Source organism: Polypterus senegalus, chromosome 8 (genome assembly GCF_016835505.1).
Source record: "Polypterus senegalus isolate Bchr_013 chromosome 8, ASM1683550v1, whole genome shotgun sequence".
NCBI classification, from domain to species: Eukaryota; Metazoa; Chordata; class Cladistia; order Polypteriformes; family Polypteridae; genus Polypterus; species Polypterus senegalus.
In genome coordinates, this window is record NC_053161.1 from 140987736 (window position 1) to 141014754 (window position 27019).

At 37.4% G+C, this 27019-nt stretch overlaps 1 protein-coding gene across 1 annotated transcript; it reads left to right on the forward strand.

Moving 5' to 3' along the window:
* Nucleotides 1–11827: 11827 nt before the first annotated feature.
* si:ch211-106e7.2 (serine-rich adhesin for platelets) lies at nucleotides 11828–25929 on the forward strand. Its single transcript, XM_039761834.1, has 4 exons — nucleotides 11828–11935; nucleotides 17786–23787; nucleotides 23911–23964; nucleotides 25671–25929. Exons 2-4 carry the CDS (start codon nucleotides 17853–17855, stop codon nucleotides 25832–25834), a joined length of 6153 nt encoding a protein of 2050 aa, XP_039617768.1. The 5' UTR covers nucleotides 11828–11935; nucleotides 17786–17852; the 3' UTR covers nucleotides 25835–25929.
* Nucleotides 25930–27019: the final 1090 nt, after the last annotated feature.

Sequence of the window (27019 nt, forward strand, 5' to 3'; positions counted from 1 at the left end):
TTTGTATCTACAAAATTTGCATAAGGAGGAAGTGCACAACACAACTTTTACACCATCACGCTTCATGCACCATTGGCTATCTTTGTATATCAACTTCCAGACAACCATAAACAGAAACCAGAGTAACAGTAGAAAATCATGGGAAATGTCTTGAACAATTCAAAAATGATACCAATTTCTAAACTAGCAACCAGTCTCCAGCATGGCTACCTTAAGATCCCTTAAGCATCCAGAATGAAAACATCACTGTGCTGGAAGAGAACATGAATCATGCTTAACAATGTTAAAAAATAAGGAAAAAATAAACATGAATATAACCAGAGCATTCTATGGTCTCACTTTTCTTTTTTTCACAATGCCCTGGCTATATACCAAACTTAAAATCCTACTGACTTTGCCATTTGTATCATTAGAAAAATAAAGATTTTCACAATCCTGATCTTGGAATTTAGCTTAAAATTTTTGGAGCAGGCTTTATGTGTCAAAAGGGCTTTCCTCTAAGCTAATAACCAACTACACTCCCCTTTCAACCATAACACTTGATAGTTTTTTTTCTTGTTGTATTTAGAAAACCCTTTGATTTATTAGGAAACAAATGCATCTTATTAAGAAGTCCCATTCAAATTATAAAATTTAATACAGATTTGAAGCATGAATAATAAAGAAAGTCATGTACACTATTTTTAATCCCTTCTCATTCTGAACCTTCCTTGTGTATAACATGGTTCTGGAAAGCCTCAACCAAAACTGGGAGTGTCTTTGATTTATAGTTGAAGTGTTCCTGAGTTAACCCTATTTTGAACTTTCAGACTATTTCTGTACTACACCTGAACAGAGTGTCTCAAATCTGTACTTATTCCCCTTGTATGTTTATACTCACTAGCTTATCGTAAATAAGCTGCTGCTCCAATAAATAAATATATGCTCTCATCTCTTATATTGATTACCCGAGGCAGCAAGATAGAGCCCCAAAATAAGCAGGAGAGCAAGCTTAAACATTTATGCATGCATTTGTGTGCAGGGTGAACATGCTGTTCTAGACATTTGGCTCATACTTTGAACCTATTAAGACAGGAGGAACACAGTACAATAAATTAATACTATTTAACTTGCTTTAAGATGCACTACAAATACAGTTGCACTGTACCAATTGCCTTTCACTTTTTCAGTGGATGTTGTTTGACAACTGCAGTTCCATCTTTTGGTGGCAGAGTAGATGGTCTGTGAGGCATCCTGAGAGTTCTGACTGTGTTCAAAATTGTTATGCGCATGTTTTTCCTAAGCAGTCAGTTCTATTAAGGATTTCTTATTTATAGTACAATTATATTATAATATGGGTGTTATTATAAAGCAAAATGTCTGATAATAACATCTGATTTAAATATTTTTAAAAGAACACCAAATACTGTACATTCTCCAAACCATTATGCCAAAATGCAGTTTGAAAACATTTAATAGATCATAACGAACCAAACTCTGTTTGATTTGATACATGAACAGATCATTATTCAGCAAATAAAACACAATGTAAAACAAAAAACAAGTAGTTCCCCCCTTTGCTAGGACTTCTGCAACACTCTCATCTGCTGAACTTGGAGGTCTATGTATGGTTTCTACCTATATTTCATTTGATGATGCCATTATTACCTCCCAGTGCTGTTGCTTTGAGGTATGTTTATTCCCATCCTCGTTGACCTTTCCTTTTAAGGATGTTGTGCAGGTTCTTAATAGGGTTGAGGTCAGAGGATAATGGTGGTCACACCATGACTATTTTTCTCCCTTCGTACCCATAGCAACCAAGGAGTCAGTGGTGTTATGCGCAGCATGCAATGGTTCATGGTCCTGAATGTATCCCAGAAGGCATGATTATTTTTATACCATGACAGGAAATGGTCTGTTAGGAACTTCATGTTTTGTGGAGGTCATTTTGATACCCCCAGGTGCCCTAAAGGGAACTACCATGTCACTTCTCAATATTCCAGCCCAAATCATCACTCTCTGCCACCTCCTTGCTGAATTCCTAGTCTTGTTGAAACAGAGTGGCCAATTACCAACCATCCAGAACTCCATACAGTTTAGCATTGCATTCATCTGTGAATAAAACTGTTTGCAAGTTAGTCTTCATGTATTTCTTAACCCACTCCAAACAGTTCTCTTTGTGAGCTTTGGTTAGGGGTGGCCAAAATACAGCTTTATGAACAACTGTAAGCATCTGGAGGATCCTCCATTGAGTGGTTCTTGGGACTCAAAAGTGTTTTGTTTGTAGCTGTTTCATAGTTTAATGTGGTTGCTGAAGTTTGCAAAATGTCAATTGTTTTCATGCCTTTTGCAAGACTTTGCACTATTTCACACTTTTCATTTTCAGAAAGATCTTCCTCCCCATATTGCATGATAACTGTGACTTGGTTAATAATGTGGGAAAACCTCTTTAAGCCTGTCTTTCTTCAATGAAGATTACCTGGCAAACTAAATAACAAATCTTTTCAGAGCTTGATACCAGTTATCTAAAAAGATATGATAACTCAAAACAAGCAAACACTTTTATTGACAAATTAAAAATTAAATGTGTATTTTACAGAAATCCTATTGATATGTCACTTGCATAATAATTGGTAACACTGTATATGCTTACTTTCCACTAATACTCATTATTAATTACTTCCAATTTAGTGCATTCAGTGAGCTATTTACATGTATGGATTAGGCTCTCTAAGGCCCCAGTATAGCATGATTTTTCATTATCTGCAAACAGTGCATCAGCTTTAATCATAGAAGTTCCCTGTCTAAAAGAACTGTCTTGGCTTCAGCTAGAAAAATGTATGTACATATGTTAAAAATAATTCAGCTCACAAATCATAGTATCAAATAGTTACTTTTCAATTATAGCTGCAGGATTATAAGATTAAAATTCTATAACTTAAGGTTCTTACTGTGCCTAAAGCAGAAGTAAAGCAAAAATAGTATGACAAATTATACCAATACAACCTGAATGGATAGCAACTCTTATTGCTATGGTGTCTAGCCACATTGCCAGGTGGCTTCTTCATCTTGGTTACATTTTGAGCTGATCAGACTCTGATAATAAGTCAGTCATAAATAGGTGAATATGACTGTCGAGCTTTGTTGGGCTGAATGGCCATTCTCATCTAGAGTGTTCTGCTGTTCTAAAGGTGTGATTTCTAAATAAAATGGATGAAATAAGAGAGAGACAGAGACATTTAGCTTCTATATAGCTCTAAATTTATGCCAGTATTGTGCTTCTTTGCTGCACCTCTTGTGCCAGTAGGGCATCGCAGTTCAGTCCTCAGTAGGTACAACTTGCATCCCTGAAATGTCTTTCAATTCGACATTTCACGGCAGTACTGAGCTAAGGCTAACATTTTTTTTTCTTTCTCATTGCAGACCCCTGTCCTTTGAATAATGTGCATGTAGAGGCCACTAGTTCTTGGTTTATACCGTGTTAGGATGTGCTGAGTACAACAGAGATAACATGGTCTAACTTTGTCTCAGGTACATAAAAGGTTGCAATAAAAGTGATTTCTTCTCTCCAGTCAAAGTTTTAACTACTTGCTGTACCACTGCAGAGTTTCTCTTAATAATATATGTAAAATATGAAAGAAAATCACACTAAGCAATTCTTCAAAGTCCATCTTCATATCAAGCAGGATGGGATTCCAGTTGATGAAATGGTCCATCTACACTCACCATCACTTATAGTGTGCTATTTTAGAGTTATCAACATAACCTTGCCTGGATGGAGCATGAGACAGATTTGCAGAAAAAATATGTTTTAAACAGCAGACCAGATAGCAAAAAAAATTCCCTCAAAATTCCTTCTAGGATAGTATTGTGCATTGTGGGTTCAAGACCACAAGTTAAGTCTGACACCATTTGTTTCTGTTCTATTATTAATTGGCATATATTTTGCTTCCCAGCTGCCTGTTGAAGACAAACTGGAGGAGTATAACTCCCCTTATCCTGGTATTTGGCTGCAGATAGTTTCCACATTTGTCATCATAATGACTTTCATTGTAAAACTGATGTTGTGAGACAAGGTATAAACCACCTGCCATCTTGTCCTCCATAAACGGTAACAGTATGTGTTATACTAGTTGCTGTCTGAAGAAACTGCAACTCAGTATAACTTTGAGAAAGTGCCTATAGAAAATGAATGAGATTTTCACAAAGATCTGAAATGTATCTTTATTATCAGTACCAATAGCTAAACAATTGTGTGGAAAACATTCATAGCTACTTCCTTCTGTTTACTGTGTGACCCTGCACAAATCACTTAATCTGCTTGTTTACGGTGTAAAACATCTGTACTGTCTCCGAATGTTCCCAAGGGGAGAGTTCATCATAGAAAGGTACTATTTAAAATTAGGTTTTTATTTAATTAACCTAGTAAACAAGTCTTTGGCATATGGAAAGAAACCAAAGTTCATGTGACCTCCACACATCTTGTTTTCAGGCTGGGAATAAAAGTCTCTGAAGCTAATACATAAAAAGCATTGCCCTATCTCCACCTCAAGAATGGCTTTTATGGGTTACAATCAAAATTTGTTACCAACCTTTTGTTGTAATGCCAGTATTATTAAATTCTGAATCAAAGCAGGTTTGAGAATGTTATAGTAAAAGAGGAATTCTGCAACACTTGCTCCTTGTCAAATAAATGTTTACTGCTTATGCTAACAAAAATTAATTGTGTTAATTGTGGGTTTCAGTACTGTGGGGGCTGCTGCCTCACAACAAGAATCCAAGGTCCTTAATATGTGGAGTTAGCATGTTCTCCCTGTGTCCACAAGACCTTTTTCTGGGTGCTCCAGTTTATTCCAACTGTCCAAAAACATGAAGGGCGATAGCCGATGCTAATTTGACTTGTCTGTGTATATGAGTATTCACCCTGCAATGCCCTGCCTTCCACCCAGTGATTGCTTGGATTGGTTCCAGCTTTCCCATGACAGTAAGATGGTTGGATAGATATAGGTTTCCTCACTCAATGCAAGTGCATGACATGCAGTTGCAATGATTGACATCTCTAAATTGGCCCATGTATGACCCTGGGACTGGCTCCAGCTGGCTTCCTGCCTCGCACTCACTGTGGCTGAAATAGTCCTCGGCACCTAGCAACCATGTTCTGGAAGAGTGGGCTAAAAAAAAATAATTATACTGTATATATATCATATATCAGATCAGATATTGATCTGATCAATTAAATTAGCTTTGTTGATGAGACAAGCTGCCTCACGTCCTTGCCTTTCATTGGATCTAGTATAGGTTCTGGCTGCTGTTGTGGCAAAGGTTTGGCACCCAATCTTCTAAGGAAAGCACATGGAGTCTCAGGAAGGCAGCATTTCACTCAAATCAAGTGAAATGAGCACCCAATGATGGGCAAATCATACTTTTATTATAATTCTTATCTCCCAACACATTTGTCTCTGTCATCTGACTCCCAATATTCCATTCTGAGCCATCCTGCCTCCACACAATATTTCCAAGCTCATAGCATCTTTTTCTGTACATAATATATGCCTAGTACCAGTTAAGTGGTTGCCAGCAGCGGTGAAGTACTGCATTCAAATTTTTATTAAGAAGAAAATTAAACCTTTTTAAACTGTGGGACAATATGCCAATAATTATTTGTTAAGGATCTCTTTGTATACCATGTTGTCAGTTCGGCCCTCCGGTTGTAACATGACCAAGCTGTGCGCTGAGCTTACTCTTGAGCATGTAACTTACAGTTGGCCATGTGAACAGTAATCTTGTCTCAAATCTCACAGCTTGGATTGTTGCTGTCATAATCGGTTTGAGTTTCATGGTTTGTTTCAATTACGACAGTACTTGCATGATTTGTTGTGTTGAAGTGACATTTGGCATCTGTCAAGCGTTGTAAGCACACAACCGGTTTCATCGATAAAATCACATCCAGCTTTTGAGAGTTTAAACATTCATAAACATCAAAGTGTCCACTACTGAAATCGTCACCTGTGAATCTAAGATGTTTAAGAGGCATTGGCGGTTGTCCAAAGGTGTAAAATATTTGGCCATTTCGGTACACTTGAAAGCAACAACCGAACAATTCAGCGGCAGCCATCAACTCACATGCAGAACCATAGGTGAAGGGCTTAAGCATTTCACTCTTCTAGTGCTCCTGTGTAGTTTAATTATCTCCTGTGCCGTCATCAGTCCACACCTTGAACCTGTCCCAGTCATTCAATACATAAGACAGAATGTTCCTCCGGATATCAAGAGTGAGCCTGATATGGCCGTGCAATATGTAACAAAGAGAATGGAAAAGGTAGGTGGTATCTCCGGGCATGGAAACCACTCGGTAAGTGACAGTTCTTTGATCGATAGAATTTCTTGAAGATGGGCCCATAAGTAACAAAGACTGTTGAAAAGTTCAATATGGCGGCCGACAGTGGCATCATACTACCGAAATAAGTACGTACATTGGTTTCAGTTAGTGGAGGGAAGCCACCTACCAAATTTCAAGAAGATGGGGCCATAAATAAAGTTCAACATGGCGGACGTTGTTGACCGTTATGACCATTACGCATAGAATTTCGAAATGAAACCTGCTTAACTTTTGTAAGTAAGCTTTAAGGAATGATCCTTGCAAATTTCAGCCTTCTACCTATACGGGAAGTTGGAGAATTAGTGATGTTGGAAAATTCAATATGGCGGCTGACAGTGGCGTCATACCACCGAAATAAGCATGTACATTGGTTTCGGTTAGCTAAGGGAAGCCACCTACCAAATTTCGTGAAGATGGGGCCGTAAATAAGAAAGTTCAACATGGCGGACGTTGTTGACCGTTATGACCGTTACGCAGACAATTTCGAAATGAAACCTGCTTAATTGTTGTAAGTAAGCTGTAAGGAATGAGCATGCCAAATTTCAGCCTTCTACCTACACGGGAAGTTGGAGAATTAGTGACATTGGAAAGTTCAATATGGCGGCTGACAGTGGCGTCATACCACCGAAATAAGTATGTACATTGGTTTCGGTTAGCGCAGGGAAGCCGCCTACCACATTTCGTGAAGATAGGGCCATGAATAAGAAAGTTCAATATGGCGGAAGTTGTCGACCGTTATGACCGTTACGCGTAGAATTTCAAAATGAAACCTGCTTAACTTTATTAAGTAAGCTGTAAGGAATGGGCCTGCCAAATTTCAGCCTTCTACCTACACGGGCAGTTGGAGAATTAGTGACGTTTGGAAAATTCAATATGGCGGCCGACAATGGCGTCATACCACCGACATAAGTGCGTACATCGGTTTTGGTTAGCGCAGGGAAGCTGCCTACCAAATTTCGTGAAGATAGGGCCATGAATAAGAAAGTTCAATATGGTGGATGTTGTCGACTGTTATGACCGTTACGCGTAGAATTTCTAAATGAAACCTGCTTAACTTTTTTAAGTAAGCTGTAAGGAATGGGCATGCCAAATTTCAGCCTTCTACCTACACGGGAAGTTGGAGAATTAGTGACGTTTGGAAAATTCAATATGGCGGCCGACAATGGCGTCATACCACCGACATAAGTACGTACATCGGTTTTGGTTAGCGCAGGGAAGCTGCCTACCAAATTTCGTGAAGATAGGGCCATGAATAAGAAAGTTCAATATGGCGGATGTTGTCGACTGTTATGACCGTTACGCGTAGAATTTCTAAATGAAACCTGCTTAACTTTTTTAAGTAAGCTGTAAGGAGTGGGCATGCCAAATTTCAGCCTTCTACCTACACGGGCAGTTGGAGAATTAGTGACGTTTGGAAAATTCAATATGGCGGCCGACAATGGCGTCATACCACCGAAATAAATACGTACATCGGTTTTGGTTAGCGCAGGGAAGCCGCCTACCAAATTTCGTGAAGATGGGGCCATGAATAAGAAAGTTCAATATGGCGGACGTTGTTGACCGTTATGACCGTTATGACTGTTACGCGTAGAATTTCGAAATGAAACCTGCTTAACTTTTGTAAGTAAGCTGTAAGGAATGGGCCTGCCAAATTTCAGCCTTCTACCTACACGGGAAGTTGGAGAATTAGTGATGTGTGGAAAATTCAATATGGCGGCCGACAATGGCGTCATACCATCGAAATAAGTACGTACATCGGTTTTGGCTAGCGCCGGGAAGCCACCTACCAAATTTCATGAAGATGGGGTCAGCCTTCTACCTACACGGGAAGTTTGAAAATTGGTGACATTGGAAAATTCAAATTTCGTGAAGATGGGGCCATAAATAAGAAAGTTCAACATGGCGGACGTTGTCAACCGTTATGACCGTTACGTGTAGAATTTCGAAATGAAACCTCCTTAACTTTTGTAAGTAAGCTGTAAGGAATGAGCCTTGCAAATTTCAGCCTTCTACCTACACAGGAACTTGGAGAATTAGTGATAAGTGAGTCAGTGAGTGAGTGAGTCAGTCAGTCAGTGAGTCAGTGAGGGCTTTGCCTTTTATTAGTATAGATATATTGGTGATTTCCAGCTTATTCAGATACATAAAAAATTTACAGGCAAAAGCCTTTTCCAGTTTATCCCTTACAGTGCTTATACTTTTTTCTTTTTAATACATATTAATCAAAAGTAGTGTAAATGTATCCCTCTATACTGCCTATACGTTTGGATCTAGAGGACTCAGGAAGAGGTGGGAGGTGCAGTGGTCTAGCAAATACATCCTCACTGCTCCAAGATTCTGGGGTAAAACCTTAGCCCAGGTACCATCAGTGTGGATTTTGCACATTCTTCTGTGGGTGCGTGGGGTTAATTGACAACTCCCAAGTTGGCCCCATGTGAATGAATATGGAGTGCAGGTGTGATTGTACTTTTAAGATGGATATGCTTTTTCCCCATTTGATGCAGGGTTGGCTCCAGCCTTCCACCCAGTGCTGTAGTAACTGACAAAACTAAGTGTATCATCACATCAGATATACTCAGGAAATTAATAGACCGGTGATGCTCAGCCTCTTTTATATTTTGTTTGATGCTATTTCAATTGGTAAATTTTAGGCACTGTGCTGTTGGCTGTATTTTACCGGAACTGTCTCTCTTTTTTTTACAATTACAATCAACTTATTTAATTGTCATATCATTTGGCTTCTGGCTTGTTGCTATTAATCTTAAATTAATTTTTAAATCGAAGATATGCTGCTTCCTCGTAAACACTTACCCAAACAACGGGCCCTGTATAAACTATCTTTGATGGGAATTTGAAAGTTGTCACAGAATGAGTGAAGAGAATCAGAAAACTCAGGTGGCTACCGATGTCTATCACATCTGAGAATGTACGAGACTTTGAGAATGCAAAGTGAGTTATAATAAATGTTCCTATTCTCAGCTGGCACCACTGCCCAAACTGCAGGAGCTGCCATCCGAAGATTAAAATAAATATAGAGAAAAGATGAAAGGAAAGTAGAAAACACTCAGAACTGGCCTTTCCCCATAAATGTGGAATGTTTGATTGATTTTAAATAGGTTGGATTAATTATTCCATGCTATGGCGAGTTTAGGTACTGTGGCATTTGTTAATTGCAGAGAACGAATGTAAACTTCTTATTTAAGATGCTACTGTAATGCTGATTTAACCTGATTAGATCAGATGGAGTGGAAAAGGCAGGGTGGGGACTAAAAAGGAGTGAATGTGTAATTATAAAAAAGCCAGCACATAACAAATAACTGTTTTTAACTTTGTTAAAAATTGAAATACTGACTGAATTTGTCCATGTTACTGCTTAGGGAGATAAGTTGCCACATCAACCGGGGGACATCAGAACGAACAATCTTCAATTAGCATTCAGTTAGCATGTTTGAATGTCAATGCCTTTAAATGTAAACCTGCAGCACAACAAGCAGGTCTGACCATATATTACGGCCCCCTACAAGTCTATGATTGACAGTAGCAGCAGCTCTCTTATTCAAGCCAGAAGTTCTTATGTGTGGTTGAGGGGGGAGGGGTTGTTTTAGTATTATTTTTTTATATTTTTTGTTAAGTGTAGACTTTTTTTCTTTTTTGTTTGACCATCTGTAAAGTTTAAATTCCCCTTGGGCACAAATAGACAAGATCGTTAGACAGATAAATTGTCTGTCAATCAATCATAACCAGAGGTTTTATTCCCATTCTTTGTGCACTTTACACTTTCTCCCTTTTTCTCTCTTTTTGGAGATTTGCCTTTCTCTAAAATGTCCGATGGGTACAGTAAAACCTCGATTATCCGTCACTCAATTAGCCGTCAGTCTCCATTAACTTCCTCAGCAGCACGTGACATGCCACATCTTGAAATCACAGTGTCAGTGATGTACTTTCAGTTTTAATAGTGTTTTTGCAGCTTTTTTCTCTTTTGTTATAATTAATCTACTGTATATTGTTATGGGGCATGGTGGCACAGTGGGTAGTGCTGCTGCCTTGCAGTTAGGAGACCCGGGTTCGCTTCCCGGGTCCTCCTGCGTGGTTTGCATGTTGTCTGCGTGTGTTTCCTCTGATTTCCTCCCACAGTCCAAAGACATGCAGGTTAGGTGCATTGGTGATCCTAAATTGTCCCTAGTGTGTGATGTGTGTGTGTGCCCTGCGGTGGACTGGTGTCCTGCCCGAGGTTTGTTTCCTGCCTTGTGCCCTGTGTTGGCTGGGATTGGCTCCAGCAGACAGCCGTGACCCAGTAGTTAGGATATAGTGGGTTGGATAATGGATGGATGGATATTGTTATGGCCGATAAATGTAAGCATGTGGTGTTGGAATTGTCACAAAAAATTGAAATTATTAAACACTTATGAAAAGGCAAAATTAATTCAGTTAATCGAGTAGAAAGAACAACAGTCAATGATATAAAGTGTGATACTGACAAAAATGAAAAATTCTGAAAATGGAAACCACTGATAGTAATGTTATTCTGTATTGTAATTTTGTTTTTAAATTCTGTTATGTTTTGTTAATAAATTGTGATGTGCCGGCACCTTGTGATGCACTATGTGTGAGCAGAATGGGTAGAATGAAAGCTGTAAGTTGATGGGACTGCGTGAAGAGAAAAAAGGAGGTATGGCAGAAAGAAATTTTGAGTAGTGAGTCAGGAGTATTTGCGGTATAGATAAAAAAGAACGTGAGTGGCAGGAGATAAACTGATATGAAGGGAAAGCTTTCTTTTATTGTTTTGGAGTTTTGCTCCATAACCCAGATAATGGAGTATAAGACAGGGCACCGTTTGTTATGGAACGTAGAAAACTTAAGTACCTCTGAGTTGTGTTTTCTTATCAATATTATGTGAATTGATTAATTTTATTAATATTATATTTCGGTTAATATAGTTTTGTAAATAAATATGACTACTTAAGAGTTTATATATGTACTGTATATATAATTACATAGGTATATATATACTATATATATATATATATATATATATATATATATATATATATATATATAAAACCTTCAGTAAAAGTTTGAAGAATAAAGTAGGTTTGGTAGGTTTACTTGCATGTATCTAAACGATAATCAAGAATAGTTATACTTTTACACAATTTGGTATACACGCAAATATCATTTATTTTTACCTTTTTAACAAAAGTGGCTTTCCGGGTAAGAGCCCCTCCAGAGTATAAACCATGCAGTATTTTCTTTGTGTTAAATGACACCCCCGTAGTTAACTGAAGCACATGTTTCTTTTCTTGGGAGGAGCTTGGAGGTGCTACCTTTTTAAGTGCTTTTTTTCCTCTGGTAGCCATTCTTTTGGCGTCATTCCAGAAACCCGCCCACTTCCCTGAATTGCGTCATTACCACGCCCCGTTGAAGCACACTTGAAAACTGATTAACAAGATATGAAGAGGCATGGGCTCATTCGAGATTTGTTTATTGCACGAGTTGGGACGGAAATGTGGTGTTCTGGCAGAGCAGAATTTATATCTTTCTGAACTCACTGCTACGCTTATGTGTACTGGAATTATGGTAAGTTGCTAATTATTTAAAAGGAGTGCAGTAAAGTTTTTCGTAGAATTCAAATGCGCAGCGGATAAAAAAAAAAAAGTTTAACCAGCGTGAGATAAGCGTTCCTGCCTTGAAGGTGTTGCGAACGTGATCCAAATCGCTTGCGAGCTTACAAGACGCATGGGTTGCTGTGTACACGTTCGTAAACAAAACTACTGTACTCGTTGAATATTTACTGTCATCAAGACGCGGAAGGACATCGGTGCTTTCTAAAAAGACAGCGTTAGCCGTTACAAAAGCTTTGCAAGTATTTTGCGCATTTACCAGCCTAACAGGAATGCATGGAATTTGCAGTAATTTATTTTAAGATGTAAATCTTTTTGATTTGATTTGATGTGATGTTCTAGAAGCGGAAGTGGATTTGGACATTTTTGAAAGTAAAATTTCGCCGAGGCCGACTTTTGCTTTGTACATCACATGCAGCCGCTTGCACCCTTATGGCGCGCGTAAAGTGTGCTTGTGAATCTTGATTAAATCATTTTGTTTCCTCTGGCTTCGTTGCTTATTCGCCTAGCATTCATAAGTTTTAACTTCTCATAGCGGTCCATCTTGTGTTATGTCCGAGCAAAAATGCCTCATCGGTCTGTTTAAGAAACTGAAACACTATTCATTACAAAAGTAGTAAATTTGTAATACTTTGAACATAGACTGCTATAAAGGTGTCCTCAGTTAAACAAAAGTAGTAAAGTTACGCTTTGATTGAACATAAAAAACGGAATGCTACAAAAAGGATCATCCACGTGTAGGGAAACGATTTTCCCAGTAAATTGGGTGCAGTTTGTTGATAAATACGGCCAGGTAAGGAACGAGCGTGTCCCTTTAACATGGGAGTATACGCGTATTTCACCTCGTCTTTAACAACAGGAACTTGAGTACAGATTCGAAGAATTTTAACCTTTGTTGCCATGCAACATCTATGCTGATTTGGTGTTCCGCTGTAAAATAACCTCAGACCACAGCTTGCGGCAGGCGAAGACCGTAGAGTACGCAGTTAATTGTGTGATCGAGCCGATGTGGGATACAGTATAGGCTGTACATCATCATCTGGATAAATGCCCTATAATGTTAACCTTTTTAAACTGCTTATTGCTAAGACGTTTTTACTCCAATATATACTTTGTATGCTTTGGAGCAGTATTGTAGACAGATATCTATAAATATATCTATGTGTGGATGGAGATTTTTATTTTACATGAATAAAATAAGGTTCTGTATAAAAGCTAAATATTAACACGCCTTAACGAGTATACGAATTAAAACATTAGGAAAAAAGTCTGGTATTGTTCGAGTTTCTTGGACGTAGATTGTTCTATTGACTTTGGCAAGGACTGTTTGAATGGCTCGTTTTGTGCAAATGTAGTAAATAAACACATTTCCTCCCTTTATCAAATTTGTGTCCCATATTTTTGTGCCCATAGTGTATGCATATCCAAGTTTCTCTTGTGTTTTTACACTGGTGGTGAGCATCTAGGGCACTCGATAATTGGCACAATTTGTAACAGATGTAGGAATTGTGTGTGCATTCTTGTTTCCAATAGGTAATACTTGGAAAGCCTTGTCTCATGGCTTTTAATTTAACTTCTTTGAACAGCCTAAAAACCACAATTTTTGACATTAGCTTGTTTAAACTGAGTAAACTGCATCAGACTAGCTTGTAGCTTTTTTTGTCCGTATTGTGCTTATCTAAACTAAGAAAGCCTTAGCTGCTGCTATTAAGTCAATGTTTCCTTCCTAAGATGTATACTTTTTAGCATATACAGTACTGTAAAGTTAATGGGGATAGGTAATATGTTTCAAACACAACTTGGATAAACAAGATAAATTCATATAATTTGATCCCCTGAATTTTTGTCACTTATTGAATATAATTTAGTTTTCATCGTTTCTGACAGTGCAATGCATGTTCAACAAGGAGTCACAGAAATTGGAGATTTTTTTTTTTTTAAATGCAAAGCAAGCACATATTCTAATTTAATAAAGTAGCAAATAAAATAAATACAACAAAGTTGTATTACTCTTAATTTCTTGATTATGAAAACAAATTTATTCAGTTTAGTGCCCATTGATGAACACAGCTTTATACTGTATAAACCTTTTAAGTGTATGTGTTGACAAGTTTGTGTAGCTTATTTTTCAGTTCTTTGAGAATATGCTGACATGCTATGGTTAATGTTTAACACTTCATATTTTAGGCCAGTACACTTGCACAAGGTACTGTTGAGTACAGACTGATTAAAAATTGTCCTTTTTTGTGTACACAATTTCCTTTGTTTATTTGACCATATACTACTATACTAGTTAATCGGAGAAAGAAAATAATCTCCTTGTGATGCACATGGTCTACTAACAGTTCTACACTGACATAATATTGCCCTTTTTTTTTTTTGACAAAAAATATTTTTATCTTGGTGATAGAGGCTGTAGATGGCAAAATGAGAATTTTGTTTATTAGAAATAATTGTTTAACTAGTCCTACCTTCTGATTAAAATTAATATAGTGTTTAATTTTTGAATTTTTTTTTTGGGAAGGAACTATGGAAGCAACAGGTGTCGAACTCCAGGCCTGGAGGGTTGCAGTAACTGCAGGTTTTCATTCTAACCCTTTTCCTAATCAGTTACCAGGTTTCACTGCTAATTAACTTCTTTCCCTTCAGTTTAATAGCCTTGTTTTTTAAGGGTTCAGTCCTCTGAATTGATTCTTTTCATCATTAAAAGGTAGCCACAAAGAAATGAGACATGAAATGAGCTGACAGATGACCATGTAAATTGGGGCTTCAAACTCCAACCAGTTTCTTAATGAGGAGCCAATTCTTATTAAACCCGTTATTGAATTCCATGGCTTGTTGCTGCACTCATTCTGCTACATCAGACATTTCCAGAACTGTTTATTTTAACTTTTCACCTTTCTTTATTTCCACATTGTTTGTTGGGCACAGTTTAGCTGGTCATGTGGCAGCTTGTTTTGTGTCTCATTATTCTTTGGCTGCTAATCAAGGAGAAAGAAGCAATTAAGTGTGGCCCGAGTCATGTTAATTTAAGCTAAGGCAAAAGAAGTTAACAGCAAAAACTGGTCCCTAATTGCGAAGATGGTTAGAATGAAAACCTGCAACCTAACAGCACCACTGCTTTAGGCCATTGGGTTAAAGCAAAACACATTGTACTAGCTAGCTTGAGCAATATAAGAGTTTCAGTTGGTTTACTTAAAGGCTTGTGTTTTTCCCTCTTTTGGGCGAATGCCTATTAGCTCATGGCCGTCTGCTTCCATTCCTAGTAGCTTGGCCTCTGTGCTGGCAAGCAAGATAGGCAATAACATGCAGCCTCACACTCTACTAAATTAACAACCCAACATTACGAATGTGAGAATTGATAGAGAGGTGATGGTCTCTTCCAGGTGGCAATCATATCCTTTGAGCCAAAGTGATTGTTATGGATGAAAAGGTTTACTGGGAAGGAGGCTGTTATGAGAAAGTCTACAGGTTAAGGTAATTGTTATGAGACGGTTTATGAGACCAGGAAATTGTTATGAGAAAAGGTATGGAGTGAAGTGATTATCATTATCCAAGTTGTGATGTTTCATCTTCCTGCTTCAGGTTGTGTTCCCAATTGTTTGTTTTGGAATATTTGGAGAGAAACAAGATCACTGTTAATTTATTATTCTGTCAGGAAAAAAAGCAATTAAACTTTATATTTTTAGTCAAAATAAAGAACAAACTTAAATGTATATCTTGTCACTCCAAATGCAATTTGACCACAAAAATGGCATTTCTGTTCATTTTGTACATTTGACTAAGGTAAAAGTTTAACATTGTGAAACAACCCGGAGAATTATTTTACCTTTTATCTTAATTGTCAGACTTGGAGCTCTGTGTTTGTTGGTTACTCAGGGGGACGTTCTGATTTGGAAACTTACATTTACTGTTTAGTCATCTTGGTCTCTGTAACCACATTTTTGTCATTGGTGTATTTTAAAGTGCATAATTTATTTTAGACTTTGTCATTTAAATATATATATATATATATACTGAACCCATTAATTTTGAGTTTAAGTGGAGAAGTCAATCCAGAACTTACAAGAGCTGAAGTTGAATCCAGAGAAGGTAGGAAGGTGTTGTAGTACATTTTTGAGGCCTTGCTGTCTTCTCGTACTCTGTTTCAGTAGAGACAATATGTTCACTTTTTTCCTCCTCTGTTCGCGTGATTATTATATTTAAAAGTTTAACCTTTTTTTTTTTTTTTTCCTGAAAGCAATGTGATCTACTAATTGGTAGATAAAACTATGCCATGATGGATATTAAAATATTCTAACTTGCCTATGTTTACAACTTTATTAAAATGTACATATGAGAACAATGCCCTGAACTAAAATTAAAATAATTCATTACATTTTTAAGAGACGATTGCATGTTCTCAGACACAAAATATTTGAAATAGCAATTTTTCTTATTTACATAGGTCCATAAAGTGAGAACTCGCCTAAAAAAACTAGACCCCGATTTTGGGTTTGATAAGCATGTTAAACAATATACAGAATGATTTATTTTTAACACCTTTATCTCAAAACTAGAGAGAAGCTTACATGAGGATCACATGTTTCTTAACAGTAGAATTTATTCGAAGCATAAAGAAAGAGGAGCTAACTTGTTTTCTTAACACAAGAGCCCTAATGACAAAAACTTATTTTTAAATGATGAAGCAAATGTCTCTGAGCAAAGTTTAGACAAGTCCACAGTACATTGCAGCATCTTGTCTTGACAGAAGTGCAAGTGTATAGATGTTGACTTGACTGAGTGAAGCCTAGCCTTGCTAATTAACGAAATCTATAGTTTTTTTTGTATGCACCAACACCATTCTTTAGGTCAGACTTGGTGAAAAATGTCTACAGAAAGCTGATTTGGGTGATTTAAGTGTGTTAGTTATTGTTTACATTTTTTACACTTGGATATGTTAGATAATTTAACATGGTCAAGATCACATAATGAATCAGAAGCATGGTTGCTGTCGGTCCATCTTCTTAGATATTGTGCTATCTGCATAAGGTTCGTTTGCTTCAGTGAACTTTTGAAAGTATGTTACAGCATTCACTGTTTTTGGCCACCATATGCTTAGATTTAGATTAGATGGGAAATTTTAGAATGAACATGTCTTGGTACTGCTTGGCAAGCAACTCAGAGATCTGATCCCGGTTAACTCTTCCTTACTGTGATAACAATTTTTCAGAAAATGAATGGTTATTTTTGAATATGCACTTTAGTCCCTTCATAAAATGGAATATCGCGCAGTTAATTCAAAGATGAAATGATTTTCTTCTTAGGGTAGTCCTTATTCGGTCTGCTTCGTATATTTCATCTTTGTAACAGGTACATGATAATGCCAAAGCCTCAGGATTGTGGAAGTTGGGATGTGTAAAATTTTCTTATGCAGGGCATATTTTAAAATACAGTATTTAAGAAGCTTGTATTTCTCACCATTTCCATTCACTTGCTAATGTGAAATCTCTTAAATTGGCAGTAGGTATTTCACCATCCAGCCTTTCAGAACTGTCAGTTGTTAGTAGCTAGGCAATTTTTTAAACCTCAAATCTTTTCCAGGTTGCCATTTTTGCTGTGTTTTCAGGTGACCGTTGCATTTTTATGTATGTGTAGAAGGGTTTAATAAAGGTCAGGTTTGATATTGTTGTTCTATGAAAGAAATAACTTTATATTACAGTGGTATGTTTTATTGTGGATTGTTTGCTGGTATAATCAAGTTGATGGCGCAGGACTGATGAATGTGTCGTTTTTACTATATACTTTTTTTTTTTTATTATTATAGGATTTTCATCTTTGAAAGGCAAAGGGAAGAAGTCATACAAATTTTTATACTGAAAAGTTGAACAGAAATGCAAAATGGGATGGTCTGGTACCAAGCATCTGATTCTGCAGGTGCTGCTCCTCTGCACAGGACAAATAAAGCGTCTACAGTTGGTATAGATCAGCACAATGGTGGACATGTCTCCCAGCATCCTGTGTCATCTGGCCAAATGTCTGGAACTTGGCAAAATAAGGATGATTTTGCACAGGATAGCAGCATGCTGCTCTTCAAGGTTAACTCTTCTTCACCTTTTCAACATTTGATGTATGTCAATAAAAAAGGAAACTCTAACCCTGGAAGACACCAGTTGCCAGTACAGTGCATTAATGTAAACCCTTCTCAATCTGACAATCATATACAGTCCAAACAGTCTTTTCTTAAAGGAGCACTCCAAAAAAAGCCAGTGCTCATAGATGGGAATTCACAGATCCAAAATTCTGCTTTTCTTGAACAATATGCTAGTCATTCAAATCACAATGCTGCATATCTGCCACCTCAATACGATCCAAACAGTGCTCAGTATTCTGCAAATTTAAATTCTAGAATTGACAATCCTACAGTATTTTCATCACCTTTGGAAAGAAATGATTGTTACAGCTCAAATGATAATTCCTCCAGCATAAATACATCTCAGCCTTTTTCAATGGCATCAGGTACTCATGCATCAAACAGACCTGTTTCAGTTTCACACGCATTTTCCCAAAAACATAATTTGCTGCGAAACATGAACAAGATGGTCAACGGTCATTTGCACTCAAATGGACAAATAAGTCATAATGTTCCCATAAGTGCAGTTGAGAGTGAAATGTCTCAGAGTTACAGATCTGATCAAAGTTCTTCATCGTTTATGGATGCAAACCACAGCAGAAAACTGCTGCCAGCCCAGGATGCTAGTAGCTATAACCTTAATGGAATTAATAACCATCAGACTGCACAAAGTCGTGTGTTTTCACAAGACAGCCCCTCTGTTTTACCTGAGTATTTGAGGCACCATTTGGCAAACAACATCCCATTCATGTTGTCAGGTGCAAGTGTTGGGAACCATAATGAGGATGCCCTGCGAAGATGCTTGGGAAATTCTACCTCTGGATTATCCTATGAAGAAGAGCAACAAGGTTACTTTGCAAAGCCAACAAATATATCCAATTTAAAACGCCAAAGTGTTTCAACTCTTTCCAAAACTTCCCAAATGACACAAAATTCTTCTCCAGCATGTCGGAACATTTCTTCTATGCAGCCAGTTTCCCAGATGCTCCAGAATCCTGCTACACATCAGAGCATTTCTTCCATACACCAAAATTCACAAAAGGCTCAGATTTCTTCTGCAGCACTCCAGAACATTTCTTCTCTGCAGCCGATTCAGCAAATGGTCCAAAGTCCTTCTGTAGCAAACCAAAGTAATTTTACGCATCCAAATCTCCAGATGTCCCAAAATTCTACTGCAGCATACCGAAGCATTTCGTCTACTGTTCAGACTACCCAAAAGGCTCAGAGTCCTTCGGCGGCCCTCCAGAACATTTCTTCTATGCAGCTGATCCCCCAAATGTTCCAAAGTCCTTCTGTAGCAAACCAAAGTAATTTTACGCAGCCAAATCTCCAGATGTCCCAAAATTCTACTGCAGCATACCGAAGCATTTCGTCTACTGTTCAGGCTACCCAGAAGGCTCAGATTCCTTCTGCGGCACTCCAGAATGTTTCCTCTATGCAGCCAATCCTCCAAATGCTCCAAAGTTCTTCTGCAGCCAACCAAAACATTTCTATTCAGCCGAATCCCAAGATGTCCCAAAATTCTACTACAGCATACCCAACCATTTCATCTACTGTTCAGACAACTCGGATGCCCCAAAATTCTGTGGCTACAGATCAAGATATCTCTTTTGCTATGCAAGTTTCCAAGATGCCCCCAAGCCTTTCTTCTGCTTTTCAGTCAAAACCAGCTTTTATAAAACAAAGCATAATAGAGCAGCAGACCTCTTATTCACACCAGAAAGCATTATTAAATAGCAATAAGACTGTCTCTAGTGGTGAAAGCAGTCAGAATTCAAGCACTACCTTTGATGAGATATTGTCTTATCTATCTAATGACATTAATCAAATGAATCTGATAAATCAAAACAAAAATAAAGTAACTGAAAATGACTCGACTGTCAACAGTTTAAGACCATCTAAAGGTGTTTCTGTCTCGGTGGCAAAAGGGCAAGTTTCATCTGAAACGTCCCAGCATCTAAATGCTCCCCAGCAAACAATAACTGAAACACCTCTTAAGTCTCCACCACCATATCCTAAAGCTCAAGAGCATGCCTTTCTTGTTACAGTAAAAAAAGATGCCCAGGGAGAGGGATTTTCTGCTCAGAATGTAATTTTAATTGGAAAATCGTCTCCCTTCTCTGAAGTGAATAATGTACTTTTAAGTCCTGCTAAACAAGCAGCTGTTGAAAAAACAATTCAAGATACAAGTAATTCTGCTGCTCCTTTGACTAGATCACAAGATTCGGCGCTTATGACTCGTACACAGCACATTGGCAAAAGTACAGCTTCACTTGTTCAGCAAACAGAATTGCCCAAACAGTTAAAAAGGGCCGTCCCAGAAAGCAGTCAGTCAATCCATTTGGTCCCATCACCATCTCATTCAGCAAAGTCAGTAGCAGAGTCAAATAATGGCGCATCTGTGGAAATAGTGGAAGATAATTTAAAAAAATGCAATATGGAAGCCACTCATGGTCCAAAAAAACTGCACTATTCAGATCATGTAGTTTTGAGGGAAGAGTTAAGAAGAGAAGTGATTAAACATCTCCGGGGCATAATTTCAAATATCCCTGCAACTACACAAAAGCTTCCTGTTTTACAAAATGAGGGCAATCAAAGTCAAGAGACTGTTGAATCTGATAACCTGTCCAGAAAAACCACAAGTTCCGGACAGTCTCTCTCTGCAGATGGTAAGACCTCCAACCGTGGATTACTTGCCAAACTCTTAGGTCCTGGTTTGTCGCGTGCTAATGAACCACAGGTCGCCATCGTTCCTCCAATAACGCAAAAACCAGCTGAAGCTGAAAATGAAGTCTTTTCAAATGTAAATGATGAGGTTCCATTTAAAATTGTAAATGTATGTTCCTTAGTGGAAATGCCTTCAGATTTAAAAGAGAGTCTAGAGCTACAAAAGTTTCTAAACTCGGAGACAAATGAGGTAGAAGCACTGGGACAACATTCTAATTCTGAGTGCATAATAATTGATGAAACTGTTGAGGTGATCACCCCATCTGCTGAACAAGATAGTGATGTTATTTTTGTTCGGTGTACTAATCGGAATGATGACATTGAAAAGGACATTTTGATTGCTGATGTTTCTGAGACCCCTACTGCATTAAATTGTGGAGCAATAAAATCCCCTATTGACAAGGAAATCACAAATTTCACATCTACAGAACTAGAGAGTGAGTCTGTTCCTGTAATCTGCCCCAAAGAACAAGATGATAACCAGTGTAAAGAAACCCAGATCTGCCAAGATGTTTCCTTGGAGAAAAATATTACAATGGTAGCAAACGATGACGATACTTTATGTGTTTCTAGTTCAGTATCAAACCAGACCACACACGAGAACTGCAAAGAGACAACAACCCTTTCAGAAGATGAGATTAAAACTGCTGATTTTGACTTGTCTTCTGTACCATGTGTTACATGGACACTTCCAGAATTAATGGTGTTAATGGATAGTCTTTCAGTCCTTGAAGAAGACATGGAGTCCATGTCCTGTGTTGACCGTTTAATTAATGACTTTTGGAATGGGGATATGGAAGATTTTACTGCAGAATTTCAAAAAGCAAATACGATGATAAAAGTCTTTTGGAGCTTTTGGAATGTTGAGTCATCTACTGAAATTCAGACCATACGTGGTGTGCTTTCTGAGGTGAAACCAGATGAATTTTCCAAAGTAGCCAAGCATTGCAAAGTACTTGGTGATGAAATAATGGCAGCTGAGGACATACATTTTAAATCTTCTTGGTTAAATCTAAATGAACAAGTTGATGATATTGACAAAGAATTTGGATATCCTCCATGTCTAAGTTCACAAATTTACAATTGTGTAACCAAGATGTCAGAGTCTTCTCCAAGCATAAATCAGAGTGATGGTGGTTCACATACGCAACTTGTTGCTATAGAGTCTTCACCATTGGTGACTGAAAAAGATGAGGGATCACCAGCTATTCCTGAAAAAACTGGAGACATTCATGATGATCCCCTGTCTAAAGTCCAGGTCAAGGTTTTGAATCACGAAGATGCAAAGAAATTGCTGGAGGAAATCTGCTCTAAGGAACAACAAAAGGTAGAGTCTGTCACAGAAAATTCAAAAGCTCCTTCAGAAACCACTATTGAAACAGTTTGCTGTGGTCCTTGTTGGGTCCGTGGAATACATAACAATGCAACAAATTTTACTTGTTCTTCACAATGTAGCAAAACAAGCACACAGAGAGAGATGGGGCACTATATCAACACAGAACTTGTTATGGAAGATGAGTCATCTAGAATAGTCATTGAAAGTATTCCTGTTGCAAGTCCAAGTGAAAACATTTCACAGTCTGAACTTGAAAATATATTGAAGCCTGATATTAATTCTGTTGGAAACGGAGATGAGAAAGCACAAGAACCACAATTGTTGCCCAGTGCATCGCTAGTGGTATCTACTATTAAAAGTGATGAAAAAATAAAGCATGTAGACACTAAGAAAAGTGGTAAACAAATTGCTGGTAGTAAATATGAAATGTCTCCTAGCAAAGAGCAGCCTCATCTACAAAAAAGATCACGTCTTTCAGATGTGGATTATCCAGATGAAGGTAAAAGGGCATCCAAAAAAATACGAAAAGGAGATAACCTTAAACAAGAGAACCCCAAAACGGAATATACAAGAGATGCCAAATACAAACAAGACCCTTCCTTGAAAAAAGAACTTTGGCTTGACCCTAAGAAAAATGGAGATGGTCCGTTAAATACAGGAACCTTGCAATGTAAACTTTCACAAGAACATGACACTTCTAAAGGTGTTCCTTCCAAAAGCCCCACGTCCAAGCAAAAGTCTGACTCTAGCAGAGGAATTAAAAACCTTTCCGTGAAGCTTGTGTTATATGGTTCAGATTCTCCCGGAAAACATGTTTGTGGACTTTCTAGCAGGCAATCTTCAAGTGAACATGACCAAAGTCCTAAATTCAAGTATCACAGGCCTTCTAGAATACGAACACTTCCACCTAAAGAAATTAATTTAACATTGAAGGAAAGAAATGATGATGCTTTAGGTTCTGATAAAAACCAGCATGGTGCTGAAGTGCATGAAGTAAGAAAAAAGGGGAGCGGGCAGAATGAAGCCACACACCACCTTAAAAATTCCATTCAAAATTCTGTTAAATCCAGAACTGAAGACTTGAAAAAACCTGTACAAAATAATGCATCGGAGTACCATCCTGTTTCTCTCACAAATGCAAACCACCCTAGAAATTTTTGCAATCAAAACTCTGGGCAGGAGGAGAAAGCAAACCACTTCTCTTCAAGTTCTTCTCATCATAAATTGGCCACAACTAATCCAAACCTGAAACAAGAGAATTTTTCCAAGCATTTTAATGAGAAGAGCAAATCGAAACGAGAATCTAAACATAAAAGTTTGGAACCGAGTGGTCAAAAGTCTAATGACACTGTTGCTGTAAAGAATGACAACAAAAGTAGTATACATGTTAAAAGAAACAAAGGAGAACTACTTCTGCCCATTAAGAAGAGAAAGCTTATTCATCCAGAAATTAAATTCAAACTTGGGTCTAAATTAGATAGCATAAAAACTGCAAATGGACGTCAAAAAATTCCCAAGCTGGCATCTTCTCAGGAGGAGGTGAATCCACTGCAGTTCAAGCTGTGTCCCAACTTGTTCAGCAAGGATTTGAACTTCAAAAAGGAAAAGACAGAAGTAGTAGAGGTGACTAAAAGTAAGTGAATCTGTTGTCTGCTCCAGTGCATTTCTGTTAACCTGTAATAAGTATAATTCACTATATTTAACTCATAAAGTTAAGACTCCTAATGCTTTGTTCTCTCTCTCTCTCTCTCTCTAGAAAAGAAAGCCAGTGTTTCACAGAAGTCCCCAGTACCCCAATGCTCTGTCCAGAGTAAGTTGTTTAAATTATGTATATGTGAATACACATTTGTCTGATTATAATTGAAGTAAAATAAAGTATAATTGAAGTGTAAAAAAAAATTACAATACTTGCAAGTAAAAAGAAACTGATCCAATGTGAATTTAGTTTTAAATTTGAACTGTATCTAAAAATGGACACCAAGAGCATCTTTCATGAGTGCTTGGCACATTTTGGACATTAACCAAAATTAACTATATTGCGCTGCAGAAGCAAATCTAGAATAATAGTGTTCGATTAGGTCATGAAGGAGGTTATGCTTAGTTTCAGTATAAGACGGCAATCTGGGTGTACAGTAACAGGATGAATTGATAAATTTCTAGGTTAGACTACGTTAATATCAAAAGTCAATTTTTTTTTATTCAGTCATTCGCCACGGTACCTGTCAAAAGAGAGAAAATATTTCTTCAGTTATTTTAGTATCTTTTTAACTACGTGTACTTTCAGCGCCTTTTCTCTGTAGTTGCATGTGAGTGAATATCTTTTCACCAGCACGCACTCTCTTGTGCGCATTCCCGTAAAGGTGGTTTTCTCTCCTTCCATCTGGTTTATACTTTCAGTCTAACTCCTTTACTTACTTCTTTGAGTACACAACGGGAGGTGTGAAAATTGAAAGTATACCTTATGAGAAGAATTTAGGAGGCGTCGTGGACTCTGTGCTATCAGCTGCCAGCCAGTGTTAAAAAGCCATTAAGAAGGCTAACAGAATGTTAGGTTATATAGCACTATCTGTGGAGTACAAGTCCAAGGAGGTTATGCTCAACCTTTATAATGCACTGGTGAGGCCTCATCTTGAGTACTGTGTGCAGTTTTGGTCTCCAGGCTACGAAAAAGACATAACAGTACTAGAAAAAGTCCAGAGAAGAGTGACTAGGCTGATTCCAGGGCTAAAGGTGATGAATTATGAAGAAAGATTCACAGCCTCTGTGAATCCAAAAAGAACGAAGCCTGTTAGAATTTTCTTGTGTTGTACACGTGCGTTTTAGTTCATGTCCTGTGAAGTAAACCTCTTTCCACTTTAAACAATCTGATGCTGTTAGCGGATTGCACACAGCGCACACTTTTTCTGCTTGACCGCGTGATTGAACGACGTAAAGGACCAAAAGCAACTTTGCAACACATGAATCCAGGTACTCAACGGTTCCTGAATAAACACTTATTTGATTAACGACCTCGGTCTTCCTCCGAGATTTCTTCCACAATGGCATTTCAGAAGCCAGGTGTCTATGGATAAGCAGGTTATTAAGGTGCATGTAAACACTGAGTGAAAAATCTGTGTCTCGGCTAACTCTTAAAACTTCCATGTTTTGTCTAGCATCTCAAATCAGAGTGTGAAACCCACCATATGATTTGATGTTGGCCACAATCCCACAATTTTATATAGCAATCTTTATTAGTCTCTGAGGTAAAGTCCAAATGACCCCAGCCTGTTCAAGAGACTGAAGCTGGCTTCCCTTTGCATATCTTTGCTTTTTGTAAATCGTTTCCAGACTACTTTTGTTCAAGATCAAATGAAACCAAAGAAATTTTCTATATTAAATAAAAATGCAGCTCTTTCCTTTTTGTAGGACTTATGATTGAGTGTACAAGCTTTGAAGCCATTTCTCCTTGCGGGATATTCTAAGTTTTAGAACTACTGTGTTTTGTTTATAAAGTATTTTTTAATCTTTTCTTTACAGGCAATTGGAAAAATAAAGTTCAGACCAGTAGTATTAAAAGACCGTCTTCATCCAAGCCTGAAGAAAAATCCCAAAGAAATGTTGAGTCAAAATCTACTGATACGTTTCAGGAGTTCAAGAAGAAGTACCTTCTGAAAGAAGGAAAACTGAAAAGTTTAAAGTGATTTTAAAAATTGAAAAATCACTTTACAAAACCACATGCTGACCACTGCAGTTGCATTGTATATATATATATTTTTTTTTTATCCTGTGTGGTTTTTTTTTTACAGATTGTGTGTCTGCCATGAGGTTTAATATTTTGCCAGATATTTCCACTTCTTATTAAAAAATGCTCCTTATCTCGTTAGTGTAGCTAAAAAGTGCAGTTCTTAAACATCGCCCTTTGTGGTCTAGCCCTGGTTGTCTGACTGTGTCATATTTCAATGCTTTATTTGCCATTTCTAGAAATATTGGTAACACAAGACCTTTTTTATAATTTGGCTTATAAATTGGCTTATTATGAACCTAAGGAAATTCTGGCTTTTTTTTCCAGAAAGTAGCTTTGGTGAGTGAACATTTGGAACTGTTGTTGACCCATTTATTGGCAGATAGACTGCTTTTGAGGTGTGTGTATATTGTATATAGTTTCTGAATTTTACCTGTGCCACTGGTTGGCTTTTCTGGGCACTATGCAATAGTATTAAATGGCAGTGTTACCTGAATAGACAGATACACAGTTTGCCGTTTATCTCCAGCTCCCTCCTATGGATTGGTTTCTTGTTACAAATATAAACTTACTACTGTTTATTATAAAATGTGCCTTTTGCTGATAAAGCTTTATCAAAAGCTAATACCTAAACAAATACTAATGTGTTGAATCTTTATGTGCTTTGATATTAAGTTAGTTTATGGAACAACTGTGAATTTGTTTACATGGTTGAACAGTTGGAATTATATGTGATATAGTTATAGTTTGAAGGATGGGAGGGATAAGTGAAGGACACCAGTTTATAATTCCTAAAAGTATTACTTGATGTTTACAATAATTTTGATATATATATATATATATTATTTTGTTTTATTTTTTTTTTTTTTACCAGAGGTATGACTTTGTATTTTTCTACTGTTACTGTTGTAAATATGTTCTGGTTTTGTTCAAAGAACTTTTTTTTTTTTTAATTAAATTCCTTTTTTTCCCCAAATAGTTTTATCTCTTAATGCTTACCAAGTCTTAGACTTGTGTACACGTTATAACACTATGTAATAGTTAGAAACGAGCAATACTGAAACCAAAAGCTTTTTTTATTTCCAACTTTTAACACTTGGACCTCTGCAGGGAAATCTCAGAAAAGGCCATGCAAACCTAAAGG